The 21,837-nt window shown below is 34.2% G+C and overlaps 2 protein-coding genes and 2 pseudogenes across 2 annotated transcripts; 1 reads left to right on the top strand and 3 right to left on the bottom strand.

Annotated features, from left to right (window-relative positions):
* Positions 1–3,618: 3,618 nt before the first annotated feature.
* Positions 3,619–5,038, bottom strand: LOC107435795 (lignin-forming anionic peroxidase). Its single transcript, XM_016047427.4, has 2 exons — positions 4,679–5,038; positions 3,619–4,545 (listed from the first exon to the last, which is right to left on the bottom strand). The coding sequence occupies exons 1-2, from the start codon at positions 4,895–4,897 to the stop codon at positions 3,808–3,810; spliced, it is 957 nt and encodes a 318-aa protein (XP_015902913.3). The 5' UTR covers positions 4,898–5,038; the 3' UTR covers positions 3,619–3,807.
* A 1,000-nt stretch (positions 5,039–6,038) lies between these two features.
* LOC107404031 (lignin-forming anionic peroxidase-like) lies at positions 6,039–7,456 on the bottom strand (annotated as a pseudogene).
* Positions 7,457–13,649: 6,193 nt separating this feature from the next.
* Positions 13,650–15,210, bottom strand: LOC107429673 (lignin-forming anionic peroxidase). The gene is made up of 3 exons (XM_016040403.4): positions 14,847–15,210; positions 14,575–14,766; positions 13,650–14,467 (listed from the first exon to the last, which is right to left on the bottom strand). The coding sequence occupies exons 1-3, from the start codon at positions 15,090–15,092 to the stop codon at positions 13,907–13,909; spliced, it is 999 nt and encodes a 332-aa protein (XP_015895889.3). The 5' UTR covers positions 15,093–15,210; the 3' UTR covers positions 13,650–13,906.
* A 1,168-nt stretch (positions 15,211–16,378) lies between these two features.
* On the top strand, positions 16,379–18,135 carry LOC107429670 (uncharacterized; annotated as a pseudogene).
* The last annotated feature ends 3,702 nt before the right edge of the window (positions 18,136–21,837 follow it).

Raw genomic sequence — 21,837 nt, 5'->3', positions numbered from 1 at the left:
CATTTAATATTAGATGACCATTTCATGCTTATGCTTGAAAGTATGCATGTATAGAGATCGCGTGTTTACGTAATGTTTGAATTCAAAATGCCAAAAGAAAAAAATGGAAAACCGACGTTAAAGATCGAGATAGATAAACTGTCTTCAGAAGCCAACAACAAATTAAAATAGATGTATTTGACTTAGCATGTAGAGGATTTTGAAATCTTAATATATACTTCAATTTAAGTTTTTTTTTTTTTTTTTTTTTTTGTTATTGTAGAAAGTGGATACTTAATTTATTTAATTATTTCCATTAATTTTGTACAGCCTTAAAAACTAAAACTTAAACTTAATAATAATAATAATAATAATAATAAATGGTTGTGTGCATTGACAACTGAGCCAAGGCTTCGCAAGCATTTCAGTTATTATTTCCAATCAACTATAAGTGGAAACTTTTCACGTTATTTCACTTTAATATTTACTTCTACCAAACTATTATTGCAAACGTTTCACAATATTTCAATTTAATATTTCTAATCAAATAACTGCAAGCATTTCTCATATATTCCTAATCAACTAACATACAATTTCACAGTATTTCACATTAATATTCCCAATCAAATCATTACAAACATTTCACATATTAAAGTCCCACGTTGATCAAGTTCTTCAAAGCACCAACCACATTAATACCCTACTTGGTTACAAGCTCCGGTGACAAGACCCAGAGATCAATTCATCCAAACTGAGTCTAAATGAATTGTCACCCTTTTAACTCTCTAAGGGATATATATTTTATTTAGACCAATTAGGCTTTGAGTTCTCATCTACTTCTTTTAAGAGTATTATGATATAATATTTGCACTAACTGGCAAGGTTAAATGTTAATTGTTATGGTTTTTTTTGGTGAAAAAAATTTATTTGTTATTACTTTCACCACAAACTGGAACAGCATATATATATATATATATATATATTTGATAATAGATTAAGTAATTAGAATAACTTTTGGGCTTTTTTTTATAAAAGTTTTTAAGTAGTCGTTTTGGAACAATAATTACAGTATGTTATTTTAAAGTTAACAATAGTACTATTGTAACAAGAATTTGACGTTTTCGTACATGAAATTGAATGGAAACCTAGTTTGGACAGGTTCATTCATAACACGAAGAAAATATACATACTTGGGCTTTGCATGTTGTGGTGAAAATAAGTATCAGGATTAGGAATAAAGTGGAAGGGACAATATTGCACGTATGGGAGGACATTACTTATTAGATGTTTGTTTCTTTGGAAAACTTTGTATGGATGGGAAGGAAAATAATTACTCAGTACGTAGTAGAAATTAACAAGAAAGGCTTTGTCAAATTCTCTTATTCTTTGGCTGGCTATTGAATTGTATTATGTAGATTTAAAAATCATGATAGATTTGTATAAAGTAATAAGACAACGAAGACATTATTACTTCGATACAAGAGTTAAAAAGTTGGAGTTAGTCTGGCAAATTATTGTGAATAAAGATGAAGTATTTATGAAAGTTAAACCCAGCCAATGTGCATGACTAGCAGATTTCCAATTTTGTTTAATAATATCTTGATTGAATATTGAACTCACCAACCCAAGGGTAAAAACAAATAAGAAAGAAGAAATAGTATATAATAAAAATGAAGATAATGTCCATAGTATAATTAAAAAAAAAAGTTTAAATTAATTCAATTGTTATTATTATTATTTTTTTTAAATTGGTAGTGTGCGTATTGGTACCTAGGCAAAGACTACTTGAATTTTTCATGTTTGTACTTCAAATTTTATTTTTAATAGCATTCAATTCTTTATTAATCTCTTAATTAGATGTTAATCTTATTAACGTAAGGGTAAAAACAAACAAGAAAAAGAATAGTATATAAAAAAATCAACAAAGGGTCCATAGTATAATTGAACGAAAAAAAGAAAAGTTGAATTAATTTAATTATTAATATTTAAATATGGCAGTGTGCATTGGTACAAGGGCGAAGGCACCAGCCCACCTTACTATTAATTAAAGCCTACCTTGATCGATGTTTTTTTCGAAGCACTAACCACTTTAATGCCAATATTACATCGCCCGAGAATCAATTCTTGTGAACAATATCTAAATAAATACTGGTCCTTTCTAAATGACGTGGATTTTTATTATAGATTAAGATATATAGGATTTTGATCTATTAATAAAGCAATAAATATATAGTTCAGCGTAATAATATATATATATATATATAGATATAGGTCAGCAGCTACCTAATTATATAATAATATTATATCCTTAATTAATTAATACATTATTTTTTTCAAAATTTACATATGTCTTCATCAAGAGACTTGAGCTGGAAGACATACGAAAATCACATTCTGCTTAAGTGGTTCACTTACATTATGATGTATAAGGAGTATATCATGATGATGACGATGAGGAAATTAAATTACTTTAGCTCATGCATCTTCTTCCATAACAATGACTTTATTTTTATATTTTAATTGTAATTGTTAAATAAAAAATACCGTGCAGAAAAAATAAAAATATTATATGTACTCGTCGCTCGCAGCGGTGATAAGAATTTAGGTAAAAGAATTAATATTGTGGTCAACTCAAAGATTTGACCAACTCAACATTTCAATTTCCCTTTGACTTTTATGATTTTTAATTTGGACCAATGATGATATCCCTCAATTTTAAAATACATACAACAAGATTATAAAATATAAAATTATTGAGAGGTGTCGTTCTTTATAAGTTCCGTAGTCAAATATGTTCGCATTAATCGCAGCCAATTTAAGTTCTTCTTCACAAATGTCAAGGTTTTGAAACGATTTCATATTAGTTAATTTTTGAAGTTGATTTGCTCTATGAGATGTTGACCATTTCATGTTATATGCTTGCACGCATGCATGTATAGAGGTTAGCTGTCTCGATCTTTTTTCTGCCTCTTAGCGTTTTTCTTTTACTTAAAACTACTCTAGTGAGTTGCAACCGGAAAACCACCAGCAGCTGGTCATTGCCGGTGCACTACTGCCCGCCAGAGGACCACCAATAATCGTTGGAGGAGAGGTTGGTTTCAACGTCAAGCCCTCCTCCAACCACTTTCTGGTGGTACTTCAACCCTGAACTTAGAATGGTACTAATACATATATTTTTTTATTTTTTTGCTTTTTTTATATTGAAAATTGAGGATTCAAACTCAAATAATTATCGAAAGAAATAATAAACTATTGGGACTTCGCTATCTCTTCAAGAGCAGAAAAGTAAATATAGGGCAAAATTTATAAGGTTTGAAATTAAAATGCCAAAATAAAAATGGACAACCAAAGTTAAAGATGGATGATCTTTCTTCTGATCTTTCTTCTAAAGCTAAACTCTGGAAAAGATGAAGTACAGAAGGACCGAATGCATCGGATCTGTACATTTGACTAAGCGCATCAAGAGGATGAAATCTGTGTATAACTTAATTTTTCTTTTGTTGGAGAAAGAGGATAATTATTATTTTTTTAATTATTGTATATATAGCCTTAAAACTAAACAATATCTATCAAAGATTAATTCTTTTCTTTTTGTTAGAATGCTTAACACATCATGAACATTAACAAAGTAAAGAAAATTAACGTTAATTAATCTCATAATCGCTTACAATTGATGGAAATGAAAAATACAAATAACTATAAGTGTCTACTTATTAAAAATTTAATAATTTTTTCTTTTTAATTTGAATACAAATCAAAGACAGAATTTAAAGGCAGCATATACATTTGACAAGTCCAATATAGTCGCTAGCTATAGGCTCCAAATTTTTAGTTGACAGCATGACAAATCCTCCTTATCTGTCCAGCAGAACCAGTAAGAGGTTCAATATCTCCCATTTTAACCATGGCAGATGCAAAGTCAGACAGAAATTTTGAAGGGTTCCTACTATATTCAGATACAATGCTGTCCGTTGATCCTCCACTGAATAGAACCTGATCAGATTGAAGAAGACCTTTCTTCTGAAGCAAGTTCTTGAAGTAGTTATTGTCCAATTGATTTGGTGTCACCAACTCAAGTGGTGCCAACTTTGAATCACCTGAGCTAACCGGACAACCGCGTCTTCGAGTGCTAGCGAAGCCAGCATCAATGTCGCCGCCATTATAAATTCTGTCCCGGAATGTGAAGCATTGAGCTTGTCCGATTGAATGCGAACCTGACAAGGCAACCATGTCCCTTTCACTTAGGCCTTTGTGTTCGAATCTAGCTATAAGTTCCGGAAGGCTTTCGGTGAAACGAGGAAGATCAGACAATGCAACATCTGGATATGGTGTTGTTGAATCTCTTCTTCCAAGCTTCACCGTCCATGATGGACCACTCACTGCAACCGATGAGTCACGAGCTGCGACTGCTAGAATATCAGCACAAGATACGACACCGGGGCATATTTTTTCGACCTCTGTTTTCGCATTGTCTATGAGTTCGTAACCTCTTGCTGAATTCTTATTGAAAATTACATCCCTTTCGTTAGTAGCAGTATCATTAAGTAAAATTGATCCATCACAACCCTGTTAAAGACCCCCAAAAAAAAAAAGTTAATTAATAAAACAATATTGGCACAACAATTAGAGAGCAAATTAATTATAACAAGCATCTGTTTATAATTAAATCTTTTTATATATATTTAGTAAGTTTATATACCTTGACGAAGCAATCGTGGAAATGAAGGCGAATGAGAGAAGCCGCCATTCGACGTTCACGGGAAATTCCAGCTCTAATGGAAGTTCGGATAGTACTTAAAGCTTTAGGACAGGTTTTGTCATAAAATGTAGAAGATAGGTTTGCTTTGGTCGTTGTTGCACTGACAAGCATGGAGAGGAAAAGAAAGGCAGGAAGAACGTGATGTTCTCGGAAGGCCATTATATAATATAAATATAATTAATAGCAAGATTTTTTTTGCAATTAATTATATTATGCAAGTTTTTTGCTAATTTGATAGAGAAGGAGAAAAAGATGATTATGATCAGAAAAGAAGCAAATGGAAATTGATGTGGAGAAAGAGTTGGGTTTGTTATCATATTTATAGTATGATGTTTTTCTTCTTTCACTGACCGCGTTGATGAATTGTTCTATAGTATAATTAATTCTTTGGTTGGCTCTCAAAATTGATTAATTTGAATATTATTATAGATTTGAATTTGTACAAGTCAAAGTTGATTTTTCTATAAGTTAAGAGTTGGTTTTATTTGGGCAAATTGTGAACAAAAGCCGATGTACACACATGTGAAATTTGCAAGAGAATATATGCATATATGATGCCAGTTTCCAAAAGTATATAACAGCTGCAGATCCAGCCCACCTGCATGCCCAAGTTTGATATTTTTATTATTTCTACCGCCTACTTTATGTGGTATCTTAGTTAAATGGTAAACAAATCATTCCAAAATGTCTAAAAAGTAAAAACATTGTAAATAACGCATGATGGTCGGAAAAAAAGTCAAGGATAATAAAAATTAATAACTTGATTATGAATTAAAATTTCTATTTAATTGTCCTTTTCAAGATGGTCTAGTGGCAAAATTATTTATCTTTCAGATGAGGTTCCAAAATTGAATCCTCCAATGTATGTAAGAAAAAATATATATATTTGATTGATTAATATAAAACTTGAAATAGTTTGGCTAGCTAGTAAAAATTTTGTTAACAAAATTTGCCGATAGAGTTAGATATTTCAGTGTTTCAAAAAAAGAAAAAAAAAAAAAGTTAGATATTTCAGAAAAAAATAATAAATAAATAAGGATAAGCTTAGACGTGATACGTTGCTTTTCTTTCCCTGTAGATGGTAGTCACCACGTGCACCGATTCGAAGACCACCAACTTTTGTCCTTTGGATATTCTTTTTTAAGTAATTGGAGGCTTTTATTTATTTGCTTATCTTTTGGTGGAATAATTATGCGAGGGCTTGATTGTATCTATATCATCTAACTTTTTTATTTGGGCCTTTAAGCTTTTGTGTTTGGATAAAACTGCAAATACAAATTAATGACAAACGTTTGTGTTTGTTCTTTATTAAAAACATATAAATCCAATGCTAATTATTTTTCAACAAAAGAGCATATATTTCTTTAGAAGACATCAAAGAATGAAAGAATGTAGTCACAAATTTTAGCTGACCGCACTGCAAACCCTTCTAATCTGCCCAGCAGAACCAGTGAGAGGCTCAATATCTCCCATCCTAACCATTGCAGCAGCAAACCCTGAATCTAGCAGAGTTCTTGCTATACTCGGATACGATGCTGTCTGTTGATCCTCCACTGAACAGAACCTGATCAGATTGAAGAAGACCCTTCTTCTGAATCAAGTTCTTGAAGTAATTGTTGTCGAATGAATTGGGCGTTACCAATTCAAGGGGTGCCAAATTGCTACTGCCTTGGGTTACAGCAGCAGGACAACGGCTTCTTCGAGAACGCGCAAAGTTAGCATTGATATCGCTGGTATTGCTGTAAATCCTGTTACGGAAAGTGAAGCATTGAGCTTGTCCAATTGTATGTGCTCCTGATAATGCAACCATGTCTCTTGCGCTTAGGCCTTTGCCACCAAATCTAGATATAAGTCTGTCAAGGCTCTCTGTGAAACCAGGAAGATCGGTATTGGCCACATCTGGATATGCTCTTGCTGAGTCTCTTCTTCCAAGTTTCACTGTCCACGATGGGCCACTTACCTGTATAAATTAAATTTTTACATTAATTTAATAATTAATTGGAATATCTTATAATATATAGTTTTTCATTTCTGATATGATGAGGTTGGATTTTAATTGCTACTTACAGCAAGTGAAGCCTCACGTGCTGCAACTGCAAGGACATCAGCACAAGATACAACTCCAGGGCATATTTTCTCAACTTTTGCCTTTGCATCTTCTATGAGTTCGTAACCTCTTGCGGAATTCCTATTAGGCAATGCGTTCTTTTCACTTATGAATGTGGAAGAGTCATCAAGTAAGATTGATGCATCACAGCCCTACGAAAAACCAAGAACATATTCATAAGCAAACTATACTAATTAATTATATGTTTGTCAAAAATATATACCATACTAATTAAGCATCTACATAGTGTATTTGAAGTACCTTAACGAAACAGTCATGGAAATGAAGGCGAATGAGGGATGCTGCCATTCGACGCTCTCGGGAAATTGCTGACCGAATGGAGCTTCGAATGGTGCTAATTGCATTGGGACAGGTTTTGTCATAAAACTTGGAAGACAATGTAGCTTCACAAGTTGTAGTGAAAGGCAAAACCAACAGCAAACATAGAGCAGCATTAACAAATGTAAAAGAAATAGTGCTCTTAGAGTTCCAATTCATTGAAGCCATTCTTTATGTTTCTCTAGCTACTAAACAAGTTCCCCAAAGGAAGCACTAACTCTGAAAACTTAATTTGAATGGATATCAAGATGAAAAAATGTGTGAATATGTTGGAGAAAAAGCTATTAGGGACTATCCTCTATATATACCAGAGCTGTGTAGCAGAGTAGGTTAATTTGGGGTTGTTTCATGGAAGATTAATAAATAATATATCAAACCGTTTGCGATGTTATTACCCAAGAAAAGAAAAAATCAATCTGTGTGCGATGTGTGACCGGTTCTGGATCTTCTCTGGCTGCCACATGCATAAATGGCGTGCGGGAATTTACTATACATGTATTATAAAATTAAAAGAAGGTCAAAGATATATATATAATAATTCCATTTGCAATTATATATACACACACACTATAGGAGGCTAAATTTGGTTTTTGGCTTATTGTGAATAAAGAGAGAATTATGATCCCCAAAACCATTTATTTTACATTATATCTATCGTTGACCCTATTGGTAATTAGCGAGAGGTATAGCTAGTTCTCTTTGATTTGATTTCTAGATGAGGTACGTTTGGTAATTAAGAAAAGCAGCCCATGTTTTCTCGTTTTCCACCTTAGTTTTGCAACCAAATAATAAGAAAAATATATATTCTAATATTGTCAAACAAGAGTAGATTTAAGCAGAGATTAATAGGGAAATTCATATAAATAACTGTATTTTTTATTTATGTTTTTAAGAAAAATGCTAATACTCTTATTCATTTTCGATCATGGAATTATAATTTAAGTTTCATATATATATATATATATATTCTCCTATTGAAAATAAGAGTTCCATTGCGTAAAGCATTTATGTAATTTGTATATGTATAATCATTTTCATAAATACTTTGATTTTTAAAAATAAAATATCTTAATTTCATAAGATTAGAATACAGTACAAATATTTCTCTATCTAGGAGTTGATCAATTGTAATACACATAAATTATATATATATATATATATATATATATATATATATATATATATATATATATATATATATATGTAACACCCCGTCCCGAACCATGTCGGAATTTTTGCACGTTGACCGAGGTTGACTTTTTGACTCGATTCGAATTCTAGGTTGACTGAGGTACCATTACGAAGTACACGTTGGCACGAGTTCATAGACTAGTAGCACGTTGAAAACGGAGCTACGGTTTGAAAGTTATAAGCAAAACAAGTTGAGGTCCAAATTGTCCAAGGGGTGCCGGAGTTGACTTTTTATTTATGGGGAAATGAGCTTTGACTCATGCATGGTTGTGAAGTGCTCATCGATACGAGTTCACAGACTAGCGGCACGCTTAAAACGGACATCCGGTTAAAAAGTTATCGACGCGTGAAGTTTGCCGGATACCGTAATATTTTAATGTTTTTGAGTCGATGAACAGTGAAATGCCACGTGTCGTCACCTGATTGGTCCACGTGGATGAACAGTGTCACCACTGTGGCTTTTGTTTGACAAAAATCTCGGGGAAGAGAGTGAAAGAGAGAGAGGAGAGAGAGAGGGAGAGAGAGAAATGACCGGCCACCACCGGTTGGCCATCGTCCGGCCACCGGAGGGCTACACGCGCCGGCCACCGGTGAAGCCTAGTTCTCCGCGACCCAAACCTCCAATTTTCACGACCGCCGGCCTCCGGACGCGCTCGGATCGAGTCGTCGAAGATCGGCGGCGATTTTTCCCTCCACCGCCGTTTGACCCCTTTCCGGCCACACGCGCCAGCCACCCCTCACCACCTCCTCATTTCCGGCCAACCCACCAAATTTCAAGGCCACCGGACCTCCGACGCGCCGGGATCGGAGCGTTTTCCGGCGAGGGGCCAGAAATCTTCAAACCCCGATTTCTCCACTGTCCGGCCTCTATTTGCCTCACCGTCGGTCCCGTTGGAACCCTCTCCCCTCGATCTACAAATCTGCCAAAAATCTCAACCAATGGCCACCGCACGCGCCACCGTCGGCGACGATTGCCGGTGACCGCGGCGGCTCGTCGGAAGTTACTGTTCCGACGAGTACCGAGTCGCACCTCCGGTCCTTGTCCACTGTGTTCGACCTCCTGAACCCGAATCTGGCATCCTTTTCCGCCAATTCGTGACGGTTTGGGAGAATTGTGGAGTCGAAACCCGAAAGCTTTCCGGTGAGATTCCGGCCACCTCGAGTCCGATCACCGGAAAGTAAGACCGAATCCGTGATCCTCATCACTTAAGCTTCGATTCGGAGCACGGGTGAGTCGTGGAATTGATCCCATGGTGGATCATGGTTTAATTGCGTGCTCCAGGTGAGTGACCCACCTTTAAAAATATTTTGGGCAATTTATTATATTTATTTGGTGTTTATTTGATATTTGGAATTTATGCTCATGTGGCGTATTTTAAATATAATCGGGAAAAATATTATTTTATATATATAATTATCCATTGGTGCTAAATGAAATTTTGGGGTCATTAAGAAATTCCCGATTCTTATTTTATGGTGATTAAATGGTATTTATTATGCATGAGCAAAGTATATTTCAGTAATAATCGTACATGGTTTTAAGTATTATTTTTTGGCATAATTGGTTTGATTATTTTATGAAAATATTTGTCTAAATTGGTGGTTTAATTCTATAATTATGCCCATGGTGTTTTATTTGTGGAACCTCATATTACGAGAAAATTATGGTTTATTTGTCATCGATGTTTCATACCGGTTTATTAAATAAAAATATGTGGGATGGTAAGTGTGAAAATTTAATATATTTCCCACGGTAATTTTGGAAAACGGTACGGTTGGTTTAATAATTATTTTAGATGCACTCATATAGTATTGGTGTTTTGGTGTATGTACACGTGGTTTACCGAGCAAGTATTATATGGTTTAGCGCGCAAGTATTATGTCTCCCGTGGTTGCCATTGGACCGTGGGCAGGCAAGTTTGATATTGGCCACAGCCGCCCCTCCCTTGGCCGGGATGACGGTTTCAGCAGCTGTACTGTCGGGACGCCGAAGTGCCGTTTGCAAGTTTCTCTCTTTAATCTCCCCGGCAGTATGTGCTCAGGACGCTGGGCATCGGAGGGCATCACTGGTATATGGTGTGGTGCGTCAAGTGTAATTTTCAGATAAAGTTTCAAACCCCAAAGGTGTTCAAAAATTATTTATTATAATTTATTACATTTTAATTATATATTGGGGTAGTTATTTATTTATTGTTTATCAAATGGTTTGATCCCTTGGTTTTCGGGAGATACGAATATCGGGTTTTGTAAAAATGTTTTACAAGGGGAACTTTTCCAATGGAGTGAATAATGAGGGTTTTGAGAGAAAATATTACTTCAATTGTTTATTTATTTATTTATTTAATTGTTCGGTATTGATTAATTAAATCCCTTTATTTGGTATATTATTAATATTAAAGGTGTTCAGTAGTTAGGGTCATTCACTGAGATGATTAGCATCTCACGTTTCTAAATTCCGTTCCCCTAGTTCCAGGTTGGGAGACGTTGATTGTCCGGGACGAGCCAAACGTCTCAGTTCGTTGCCGAAAGCCCACGAAGTATTTCTTTCCTTTTTCCTCTCTATCTTGTATTACTTCTTTATCTGTCATTGTATAAATGCCACATTTATTGTATAATGCTCTGTATACTGTATTGGACGTGTAGTTGTTAATTATGCACTGAGTTACTGCTATTTATTTTGAAGTGCTGAAATTTGTGGAATCAATTTGTAGTATTGTGGGAGGAATAAGGGGATGTTTATAGAAGTGTGTTTTCAGTGCAGGTAATTTTTTGTTAGTCCTACCCTTAGGGGTGGTACTGCCAGATTTTCCGTTGGAAGGTTCGATGGTATTTTCCTGGGATCAGGGCTTGTCTAGGGTTCCGGGAAAGAATTCTGAACGGGTCTTGACATATTGCTCAAGCAAACTCATCCCTTGACATTTTACTAAGTCTGACAACTAAATTGAACTCTTCGCACAGGATGTCTAGTCTAGATTCTAATTATTTGAGCAGACGTAGTTCTGATGCACGCCACCCTCTTTAAAAATGTTTCTTTTAATCATGTGATATAATCCAACTCTTATTTAACGAGTCTCCTCTATCCGCCACCCCCAAAAAAAAAAAAAAATAAAATAAAAGGGTATAGAAAAAGAAAAATGATTAAACAATTTTTATGATTGGTTGCACCGCATTCATCTCAAGACCGTGGTCACAACTAATTATAAATTTATAATATGTTATCCTTCAACAACGATACAAAAACAAAAAAATAAAAATAAAAAAAAAAACAATAAATCCAATTCATTGGCCATCACTTTTGACGTTCGGAGTTTTCTGGGATAGTGTGGACAAATCAATTCATGTACAAATCAATTATGTAAAACTATGTTATAAATTTACCTTCGGAGTTCTAATACTCAGATTCATGAGAAACGAAATTAATTTTATGATATATATATATATATATATATATATATATGGTGGCTGTATAGTATAGATATACATATTTTTTAAAATACAAACATTAATAAAGATGATTTTTCAACAAACTACCTTCTTAATTGATAATATTAATATTTTTTAAAAAATTACAGACATTCAGATGTTAAAAATATGCAAACATGTGTACTACAGAAGAATTCTTTCTCTTTATGTGTGTGTATATATATATATATATATATCTAACGTCACCCGCACTTGTGTTATCTTGAGTACTATCAGTGTGTTCTCGAAACCTAAACAAAAATAAGATACAAATATTGAAAACTTTTCTGGTGTTAAAAATTTTTTTTTTTCTTATTTTTGAAGATAAAATATTTTAATCTTCATAAAAACTAAAAGCATAATAGTTTACATGCTACCTTTTCCTTTTTCTAACATAATTAATTGTAGTTAGTATGCTGTCTTAACTCGATTTCTAAAAGTACCTGTACTTTAATTAATTAAGAACCGACATGGAAAGTAGAATACAGGCATAAATCAATTAATTAAATACGACAAGAGAATATAATAAAGTTGTAGATTTGTCATATGAGGCACATAGTCAATATATCATCTACTATTAAATTCATATATATATATATATATATATATGCGTCATGTGCTTTTTGAGCTTGGAAGACTAAAAAATTCTGACTGATTTCACTTTCAAAGTTTAATTATGAATATTCTATGTGAAATGATGATGACAGCGAGAGAAACTTGAAGGAAGCCATGCATGCAACTTCCCCAAAAGAAATATTTAACTATACTCGAATTGGAATAATGACATTAATAAATTAAACAGAGTAGAAATTTAAAAATGTAGTCGAAGTTGTGGACAGCTGGGACACTCCCTCAAAGAAATATCTTTGAACTTTCCAATGTTGTTAAATAGGTAATTGGACACATGCAGACGCAAATGTATGGTCAAACATTCCATTGTTAATCTCAGTTTTTGATATGAAGATAATAATTACATTTGCGAGGTGGACGAACTCCCGCTCTCTCAGGAGGTGACATTTGGAGATAATGACAAACTCTGCCTATTTGTGTCTCAATCTTGACCGCATGACTGCCCAACCTGGCTTATCTAAACGACTCAAATGAACTTGTGACAGGTGACATACAGCCCCTGATGTTGGGTGGGCTCCATATTGGATTTTTAGCGAGTACCTACCCGCCTAGATGTTATACGTATGGTGCAGGGCCTTTTCGGCTACCCTCATAACATAAACTTATACAAATTAAAGGAACACAAATAACATTATAATAGTTTGCTCATTATTTATAATAATTTTAAAATGCATCCATCTCGTACATAAGAAAGACATAGTTTTTTTTTTTTTTTTCAATAATTTAAATGGGTTGCAAGGATATGATCAACTCATAAACTTTATCTTTAAAAAATTAAACCGTGATTAATTTATTATTAGATTATTTATGAATCAATACTAAAATATATATATATATATATATATATATTTTTTGGTACTTTAAAAATAATTAACCTGACTAGATCATCAACCAGTATTGTTTATCGAGTTGATACCAACAACAAAGTACAAATCCTTCTTATTTGCAGAAACAAATTCAGACTTTAAATATTGCATTGTAGGGTACTTAATTAATCTTGTCAAACCACAACCCGATACCATTGTTGTCAAAAGGCTCCAATTTATGAGGTGAACTAGAATTGCATTATATACTTTAACAAATTTAATGCTATATTTACTCTATCGGAAAGAATAATTTGGTCGAACTAAATAAAATTTAATCATGACTTGAAGACGAACCTTCCTTTTTCCAAATCAGAGTTCTTGAAGTAATTGGTATCCATGAATTTTTTGATGGAATTAAAAAAAAAAAAAACATTTATTAATTAAAATACAATGATCTATACATTATAATCACAGAATTGTTTTTACAATTGGATCAAACTTCAAATACAAATTAATGGCAAACATCTGTGTTTGCTCTTTAATACAAACAAAAAATCCAATGCTTAATGTTAAACGAAAGAATATATATTTCTCAGGGGCACGGCAATGAATGAAGCAAGGTAGTCACAAATTTTAGTTGACAGCACTGCAAATCCTTCTTATCTGCCCAGAAGAACCAGTGAGTGGCTCAATGTCTCCCATCCTAACCATCGCAGCAGCAAAATCATCCCTGAATCTAGCAGAGTTCTTGCTATACTCTGATACAATGCTGTCAGTTGATCCTCCACTGAACAGAACCTGATCAGATTGAAGAAGGCCCTTCTTCTGAATCAAGTTCTTGAAGTAACTGTTGTCGAATGAATTGGGCGTTACCAATTCAAGGGGTGCCAAATTGCTACTGCCTTGGGTTACAGCAGCAGGACAACGGCTTCTTCGAGAACGAGCAAAGCTAGCATTGATATCGCTGGTATTGCTGTAAATCCTGTTACGGAAAGTGAAGCATTGAGCTTGTCCAATTGTATGTGCTCCTGATAATGCAACCATGTCTCTTGCGCTTAGGCCTTTGCCACCAAATCTAGATATAAGTCTGTCAAGGCTCTCTGTGAAACCAGGAAGATCGGTATTGGCCACATCTGGATATGCTCTTGTTGAATCTCTTCTTCCAAGTTTCACTGTCCACGATGGACCACTTACCTGTATAAATTAAATTTTTACATTAATTTAATAATTAATTGGAATATCTTATAATATATAGTTTTTCATTTTTGATATGATGAGGTTGGATTTTAATTGCTTCTTACAGCAAGTGATGCCTCACGTGCTGCAACTGCAAGGACATCAGCACAAGATACAACTCCAGGGCATATTTTCTCAACTTTAGCTTTTGCATCTTCTATGAGTTCGTAACCTCTTGCGGAATTCCTATTAGGCAATGCATTCTTTTCGGTTGTGAACGTAGAAGAGTCATCAAGTAAGATTGATGCATCACAGCCCTACAAAAACGAAGAACATTATAAGCATATGGCTAGTTATATTGTCCAAAACTATACCATATATATGCACAAATAGGTACCTTAACGAAGCAATCATGGAAATGAAGACGAATGAGAGACGCTGCCATGCGTCGTTCTCGGGAAATTGCTGATCTAATGGAGCTTCGAATGGTGCTTAGAGCATTGGGACAGGTTTTGTCATAAAACTTGGAAGACAGTGTAGCTTCACAAGTTGTAGAGAAATGCAAAACCAACAACAAACATAGAGCAGCACTAACAAATGTAAAAGAACTAGTGCTCTTAGAGATCCAATTCATTGAAGCCATTTGTTATGTTTCTCTAGCAACTAAACAAGTTCTCCAAAGAAAGCAGTAAATCTGAAAACTTAATTTGAGTGGATATCAAGAGGAAAAAAATGTGTGGATATGTTGAGAAAAAGCTTAGGGACTATCCTCTATATATAACAGACCTGTAGCAGAGCAGGTTAATTTGGGATTGTTTCGTAGAAGATTAATAAATATATATCAATCAGTGTGCGATGTTATTACCAAAAAAAGAAAAAATCAATATGTGTGTGCGAGTGTGACCGGTTCTGTGATCTTCTTTGGCTGCCACATACATAAATGGCGTGCAGGAATTTACTATGCATGTACTATAAATTTAAAATAAAGGTCAAAGATATATATAATAATTCCATTTGCAATTATATATATACACACATTTTAGGAGGCCAAAGTTGGTTTTTGGCTTATTGTGAATAAAAAGAGAATTATGATTACCAAAACTATTTATTTTACGTTATATTGATCGTTGACCCTATTGTAATTAGCGAGAGCTATAGCTAGTAAGGAATGCTACATACATATGTTTCGTCCTTGATTTGATTTCCAGATGAGGTACGTTTGGTAATTAAGAAGAGCAGCCCCATGTTTCGTCGTTTTCCACCCTCTTAGTTTTGCAACCAAATCATATGAAAAATATATATTTTAATATTGTCAAACAGGAGTGAATTAAGCAGAGATTAATAGAGTGCCAACGCCAAAACAAAATTGACAGAAGGGCAATTAAGTATATAAGAATAATATATCAAATTAATTTTTTATGAAACAAATATATTGATTATTTGTATTTATATGAATTTTCCTATTAATTAACTGTATTTTTTATTTGTGTTTTTAAGAAAAATACTAATATTCTTTTTCATTTTCGATAATGAAAAATTAACTTTCATATATATATATATATATATATAAATTCTCCTATTAAAAATAAGAGCCTCGTTGCATAAAGCATTTATGTTTATATATGTATAATCATTTTCATAAATATTTTGATTTTAAAATTAAGATATCTTTCTCTTTTTAGGATATTGATCATTTATATTACACATAAATTTTATTAAAAATAGAATATGCAAATGTGAAAATATATATAAATACAGTTCAATTCAGGATAAGTGGATATAGTACAAATCAATTCATGTAAAACTACTAAAAATTGATCATGTGCTTTTTCTTCTTTATCCTTATTTATTTTTACGATGTTAAAATTTTATAAATTTAAAATATAATAATTATTGTCTGTAAGGCATGTTTGTTCTGTAGGACTGGGCATGTTAGGACAGGATTCAGTCCCAGTCCGATGTTTAGAAAGTAAAAATGGAAGGGGGACAGGTTTGTCCCATTGGTTATTTTATCCCAAATGAAGGGAATAGATCTGACCCATTTAGAGACTGGGTCACTTTTGTCCGAGCGAGCTCTCTTTGAAGCATCTCTGTCCATCCCCTTCGAAGCATCTCCAAGTTGACCATCCCTTTCGCATCTCTCGCCGGTGAGTTGTTGTTCTTCTTCTTCTGCTTCGTCGATCTTCCATCATCATCATCTTCTTCTTCTTCTTTGTTTTTTCACTTAATTTTTTTTGCTGAAAAATTATGAAATTTTTTTGGGAAATGTCATTTGCTTCGTCAATCTTCCATCATCATGTTCTTCTTCTTCTTTGGTTTTTTATGTCATTTTTTTAGCTGAAAAATTATGAAATTTGTTTGTAATATGTCATTTGTTGATCTGCAAAATAAGCTTCGATCTATTTGTGTTAGGGCTTGCGGCTTGATTTGATATTCAGGAGGAAGAAGGCTTGATTTGGAGGCTGGGTCACTTTTGTCCGAGCAAGATCTCTTCTCCAAGCTGACCATCCCCTTCGAAGCATCTTTGGCCAATGAGTTTTCTTCTTCTGCTGCATTCTTCAGTTATGTAGTCCACAATCCCAAAGGGCCTTCAATTTACCAAAACGGGATAAATAATGTAGCTTACTACAATTGGTCGCTCCTTGAATTAGAGGTCTTAGCCATTGGGACAATATGGGTTTGCCTACTAAATTGCATCTCTTAAGTATGCATGTCTTTTTATCATTCCTCTAACTAATTAACTAACAATAGTCCTCTTTTCTCTGTCGTATCTCTATATTTATCAACCTCTGTTGCTTTTGGTATCAGATCTCACTTGATTCTTCTGCATACAGGTTGAGGCAGGACATACAGTTCTTGTTCATGCAGCAGCCAGTGGAGTTGGTTCTCTGTTATGCCAGTGGGCTAATGCTCTTGGTGCCACTGTCATTGGAACTGTCTCAACTAAAGACAAGGCAGCTCAAGCCAAGGAAGATGGGGCTCACCATGTTATCATCTATAAGGAGGAGGATTTTGTTGCCCATGTGAATGAGATAACATCAGGCAATGGGGTTGATGTTGTCTATGATTCTGTAGGAAAGGATACGTTTCAGGTAATGAATTTATCTTCTTATTTTCTTCAGAGAACTCTGAAAATTCAATCAAGAGAGTTTGCTGGACAGGGTTATTCTATTGTAGCTTCACTTTATACATGGGCACCATCCAAATCTTTGAGATGTTCTCTACTATTCTGTTTGCAACAATCAATGTGATATAGTTTCTAAAACAAGTAACGTTGCTATATTTGATTGTTCCCTGAAATGAGTCTGTTAATGTGGAAAAATGTCCAGGGATCGTTGGCATGCTTAAAACTCCGTGGGTACATGGTGAGTTTTGGGGTGTCGTCAGGAACTCCAGATCCGGTACCTTTATCCGCTCTTCAAGTGAAATCGCTGTTCTTAAACGGCCTTCCTTGATGCAATACACAACTACTAGAGAAGAGTTATTGGAAACTGCAGGAGAGGTGTTTGCTAATATTGCATCAGGTGTGCTTCGGGTTCGAGTAAATCATACATACCCTTTGTCTGAGGCAGCGCAAGCACATGCAGATCTCGAGGGTAGGAAAACATCTGGATCTGTTGTTCTGATACCATAGAAGCCTGCACAGGAAGTTCTGAATCTCCCAAATCTCGTAGTCCTTGTCGATGAAGAACTATGTATGGGTCTCATTTTTTAATTAAGTGTGGTTTTGCATTTTGTATGAAAAACTTTGTGCTTTGTTTGGAATAATGACTTATTACCTTCTCCATGTAGACTAAATCTGCAAACTTATAAAACTAGGTACATATCCATTTAGTTGTTACGTTAAGAGAAAAAAGAAAAAAAAATCGCTTGAGCTGGTGTATGCCATGCTACTACACACACCATTGGCTTTTTTTGTTGCACTGGCGATCCTTACTTCTGAGAAAAAGGAACAAGAACTTTACAATTTAACCCCAAAAAATAAAAAAATAAAAATCAGCCATGAAATAATGATTTTAAGCTCACAGCCAAATAGAACGTATTTAAAAAAAGAAAAAAATGAAAAAAATGATAGTAGACTATAATTTGGATTTTAAAAAAAATAAAAGAAAAAACAAAAAAATAAAAGAAAAGAAAAAAAGTTGCACTAAGAATGGTGGAAAGGGGAGTAAGAATTGCGACCTGAAAAAAAATAAAAATATTAAACCGCTTGCAAAAATATTTTATGTACTCCAAAAAAAATACATATATTATATAAAATATATGTACAAGGTATAAGTTGAAAAGGCTGTTTCAGCAACCCAAAAAAAAAAAGTTGAAAAGGGTGTTTCAGCAACCAAAAATAAAAATAAAAAATTATATTAATATAATTTGTGGGTGTAAAAATAAAAAATAAATTTTGCATGTAAATATAAATAAGATTTTTTTTTTTTGTAAACATAACAATAATTTTTAAAATAAAAAAAATTATATTAATATAATTTGTGTGTGTAAAAACAAAAAATAAATTTTGCATGTAAATATAAATAAGATTTTTTTTTTTTTTGTAAACATAACAATAATTTTTAAAATTTTCATTTAAAATAAAAATAAAAACTTTAATTATAAAATAGGTCAATCTAGTCCGATTCTGCACTAAATATTGGATAACTTGTTCACCATTCAGTTCATCATTGTGCCAAATATAGTATTATACTATTCTATCCTATTTGATCCGAATCATTCTTGCGTACCAAATGCCACCAGAAATGTATATATGTATATATATATATATACACATATTGCTCACGCAATCACATGCATTGACATTTTACTAAGTCTGACAACTAAATGGAACTATTTGGACATGATGTTTAGTCTAGATTCAACTTATTTGAGTAGATATAGTTCTGAAGCACACCAACCTCTTTAAAAGGTTTCTTTTAATCATGTGATATAATCCAACTCTTATTTAACGAGTCTCCTCTATCCAAAGAAAAAAGGAGCATAGAAAAAAAAATGATTAAACAATTTTATGATTGGTTGCCCCATAGTCATAGCTAGATTCATCTCAAGTGATCATAATTAATTACAAATTTATACTATGTTATCCATCAACAACAATAGAAAAAAATAAAATCCAATTCAATCTTATTTGGGATCACAAATTCCAAGTTTGTCTATGAAGAGCAGATCTAATTATATTAGTATCTATAATTGATTTTTTCTGTTATTTATTAAATATATAAATATATATTAGATATAAATATCTATTAGATATATAGATTTATAGATTTTGACTATAAAAAAGAAATATTGAAAAATATTGAATAGAGATAAGAGAAAGTAAGCACAAGTGGACAGCGGGCATCGAACTCGCACCATTAGCTTGGAAGGCTAGGGGTTATGGTTGACGTTAATTCATCATTGTTAACATCTCTAATTCAAAACTGGCCATCATTTTTTACGTTCGAAGTTTCCTAGAGTAGGAATAGTATTAGTAAGCTCAAGGATCGCCAGCAATCACACCAACATGTGGCAAATTAAAGAATAAAAATCAATATATCCTCTTAAAATGAAATTAGAAATTTTTACTTAAAAAAATAATATTAAGAATTGAACTGTTAATTAGCTGAGTTCTAATACTAAGATTCATGAGTAACGAAATTAATTATATGATATATACATATATATGGTGGTTGTATAGTTTGGACATCCATAGTTTTTAATATGCAAATATCAGTAAAAATAACAGTTTTTTAAAAAGCTATAATTTTTACTAATTGTATTAATAACGATTTTTTCAAAATGTATAAATATTCACATATTTAAAAATTGCTAACACGTGTACCATGAAAGAACTCTCACTCTCTCTCTCTCTCACTCTCTCTTTCTTTATAACACCCCGTCCCGAAGTACATAGGAATTTTTGCACATTGAAAGAGATTGATCGTTGATCGAGTGGGTCAAAATTTTGATTTTTTGTTTCGGATAGAATTTCGCATTGGCTGAGGCACCGTTGTGGAGTACACATCGATCCAAGTTTGTAGACTAGTAGCACATAAAAAATGGAGCTACCGTTTGAAAGTTACGTGCAAGACAAGTTGAGGTCCAAACTATCCAAGGGGTGCCGGAGTTGACTTTTTGTTCATGCAAAGTTGAGCTTTGACTCATGTATGATTGTGAAGTACTCATAGATACGAGTTCATAGAATAGCGACACGCCCGATTTGGATATGTGGTTTAAAAATTATGGATCTGTAAATTTTTCCGAATACCTTAATATTTTAATATATTTTGACTTGAGTGAACAGTATGTGCCATGTGTTGTGTTTTCAGCTAATCCCGTGAGTGAATAGTGTCACCCACGGGTGGCTTTTATTTTGGCCAAAACACATGTGGGTGGGGGGGGGAGGGGGGGGGGGGGGGGAAGAGGGGAGGAGAGAGAGAGAGGGGGAGAGAAGCCACCACCATCAGCCACCACTAACCACCACTGTTGACCGTCGTCCGGTCATTTCTAAGTCACACGAGCTACTCTAGCTTGAAGCCCACTTGAAAACCTGCCGGCCAACCAAAAGTCACGACCACATCGTCGGCAACGAGCCCGGATCAGGGCATTTTTCGGTGAGTGGTCGATTTCTTTCTCTAGTAGATATCTCCCTAACCAGACCTCTGTTTGCCTCACCACCGATCCCGTTGAGTTACCCATCACCAAATCTACCTCCCCACTAATTTTCATGGCCAGTGGCCACCGGACGCCCCACCGACTGTGGCAGATTTCGGTGACCACAGCGGTTTGTAACACCCCGTCCCAAAGTACAACGGAAATTTTCCAACTTTGACCGAGGTTGACCGTTGACCATTGACTTTGATCGTTGATAGTTGACCAAGAGGTTAAAAGTTGACTTTTTGACTCGGATGGAATTCTAGGTTGACTGAGGTACCGTTACGAAGTACACATTGGCACGAGTTTGTAGACTAGTAGCACGTCAAAAACGGAGCTACGGTTTGAAAGTTATGGGCAAAACAAGTCGAGATTCAAACTGTCCAAAAGGTGCCGGGAGTTGACTTTTTATGGTTGTAGAATTTTGCTTTGACTTTTGTATGGTTGTAAAGTACTCGTCGATACGAGTTCGTAGACTAGCGGCACGCTTAAATTGGACATCTGGTTAAGAAGTTATGGACATGTGAAGTTTTTCGAATACCGTAATATTTTATTATATCTGGCTTAAGTGAACAGTGACACCATGTGTCGACATCTGAGAGGTCCACGTCAATGAATAGTATCACCCACGGTGGCTTTTATTTTGGCAAAATGGTGGGGGAAGAGAGAGAAAGAGAGAGAGGAGAGACAGAGGGAGAGAGAAAATCGCCGGCCACCGGGGTTGGGAAATTTTCCGGCCGAATCTT

This window comes from Ziziphus jujuba, chromosome 12 (assembly GCF_031755915.1).
Source record: "Ziziphus jujuba cultivar Dongzao chromosome 12, ASM3175591v1".
NCBI lineage: Eukaryota > Viridiplantae > Streptophyta > Magnoliopsida > Rosales > Rhamnaceae > Ziziphus > Ziziphus jujuba.
This window is presented reverse-complemented; position numbering and strand designations above follow the sequence as displayed.

What these genes read in the sequence shown, in the direction of transcription:
- LOC107435795 (XM_016047427.4), bottom strand. Translation starts at nt 4,897, where the DNA reads ATGGCCTTCCGAGAACATCACGTTCTTCCTGCCTTTCTTTTCCTCTCC. An exon ending in TCCACGATTGCTTCGTCAAG is followed by an intron (nt 4,546 to 4,678) that starts GTATATAAACTT and finishes GGTCTTTAACAG; the next exon opens with GGTTGTGATGGATCAATTTT.
- LOC107429673 (XM_016040403.4), bottom strand. Translation starts at nt 15,092, where the DNA reads ATGGCTTCAATGAATTGGATCTCTAAGAGCACTAGTTCTTTTACATTT. An exon ending in TCCATGATTGCTTCGTTAAG is followed by an intron (nt 14,767 to 14,846) that starts GTACCTATTTGT and finishes TCGTTTTTGTAG; the next exon opens with GGCTGTGATGCATCAATCTT. An exon ending in CACGTGAGGCATCACTTGCT is followed by an intron (nt 14,468 to 14,574) that starts GTAAGAAGCAAT and finishes TAATTTATACAG; the next exon opens with GTAAGTGGTCCATCGTGGAC.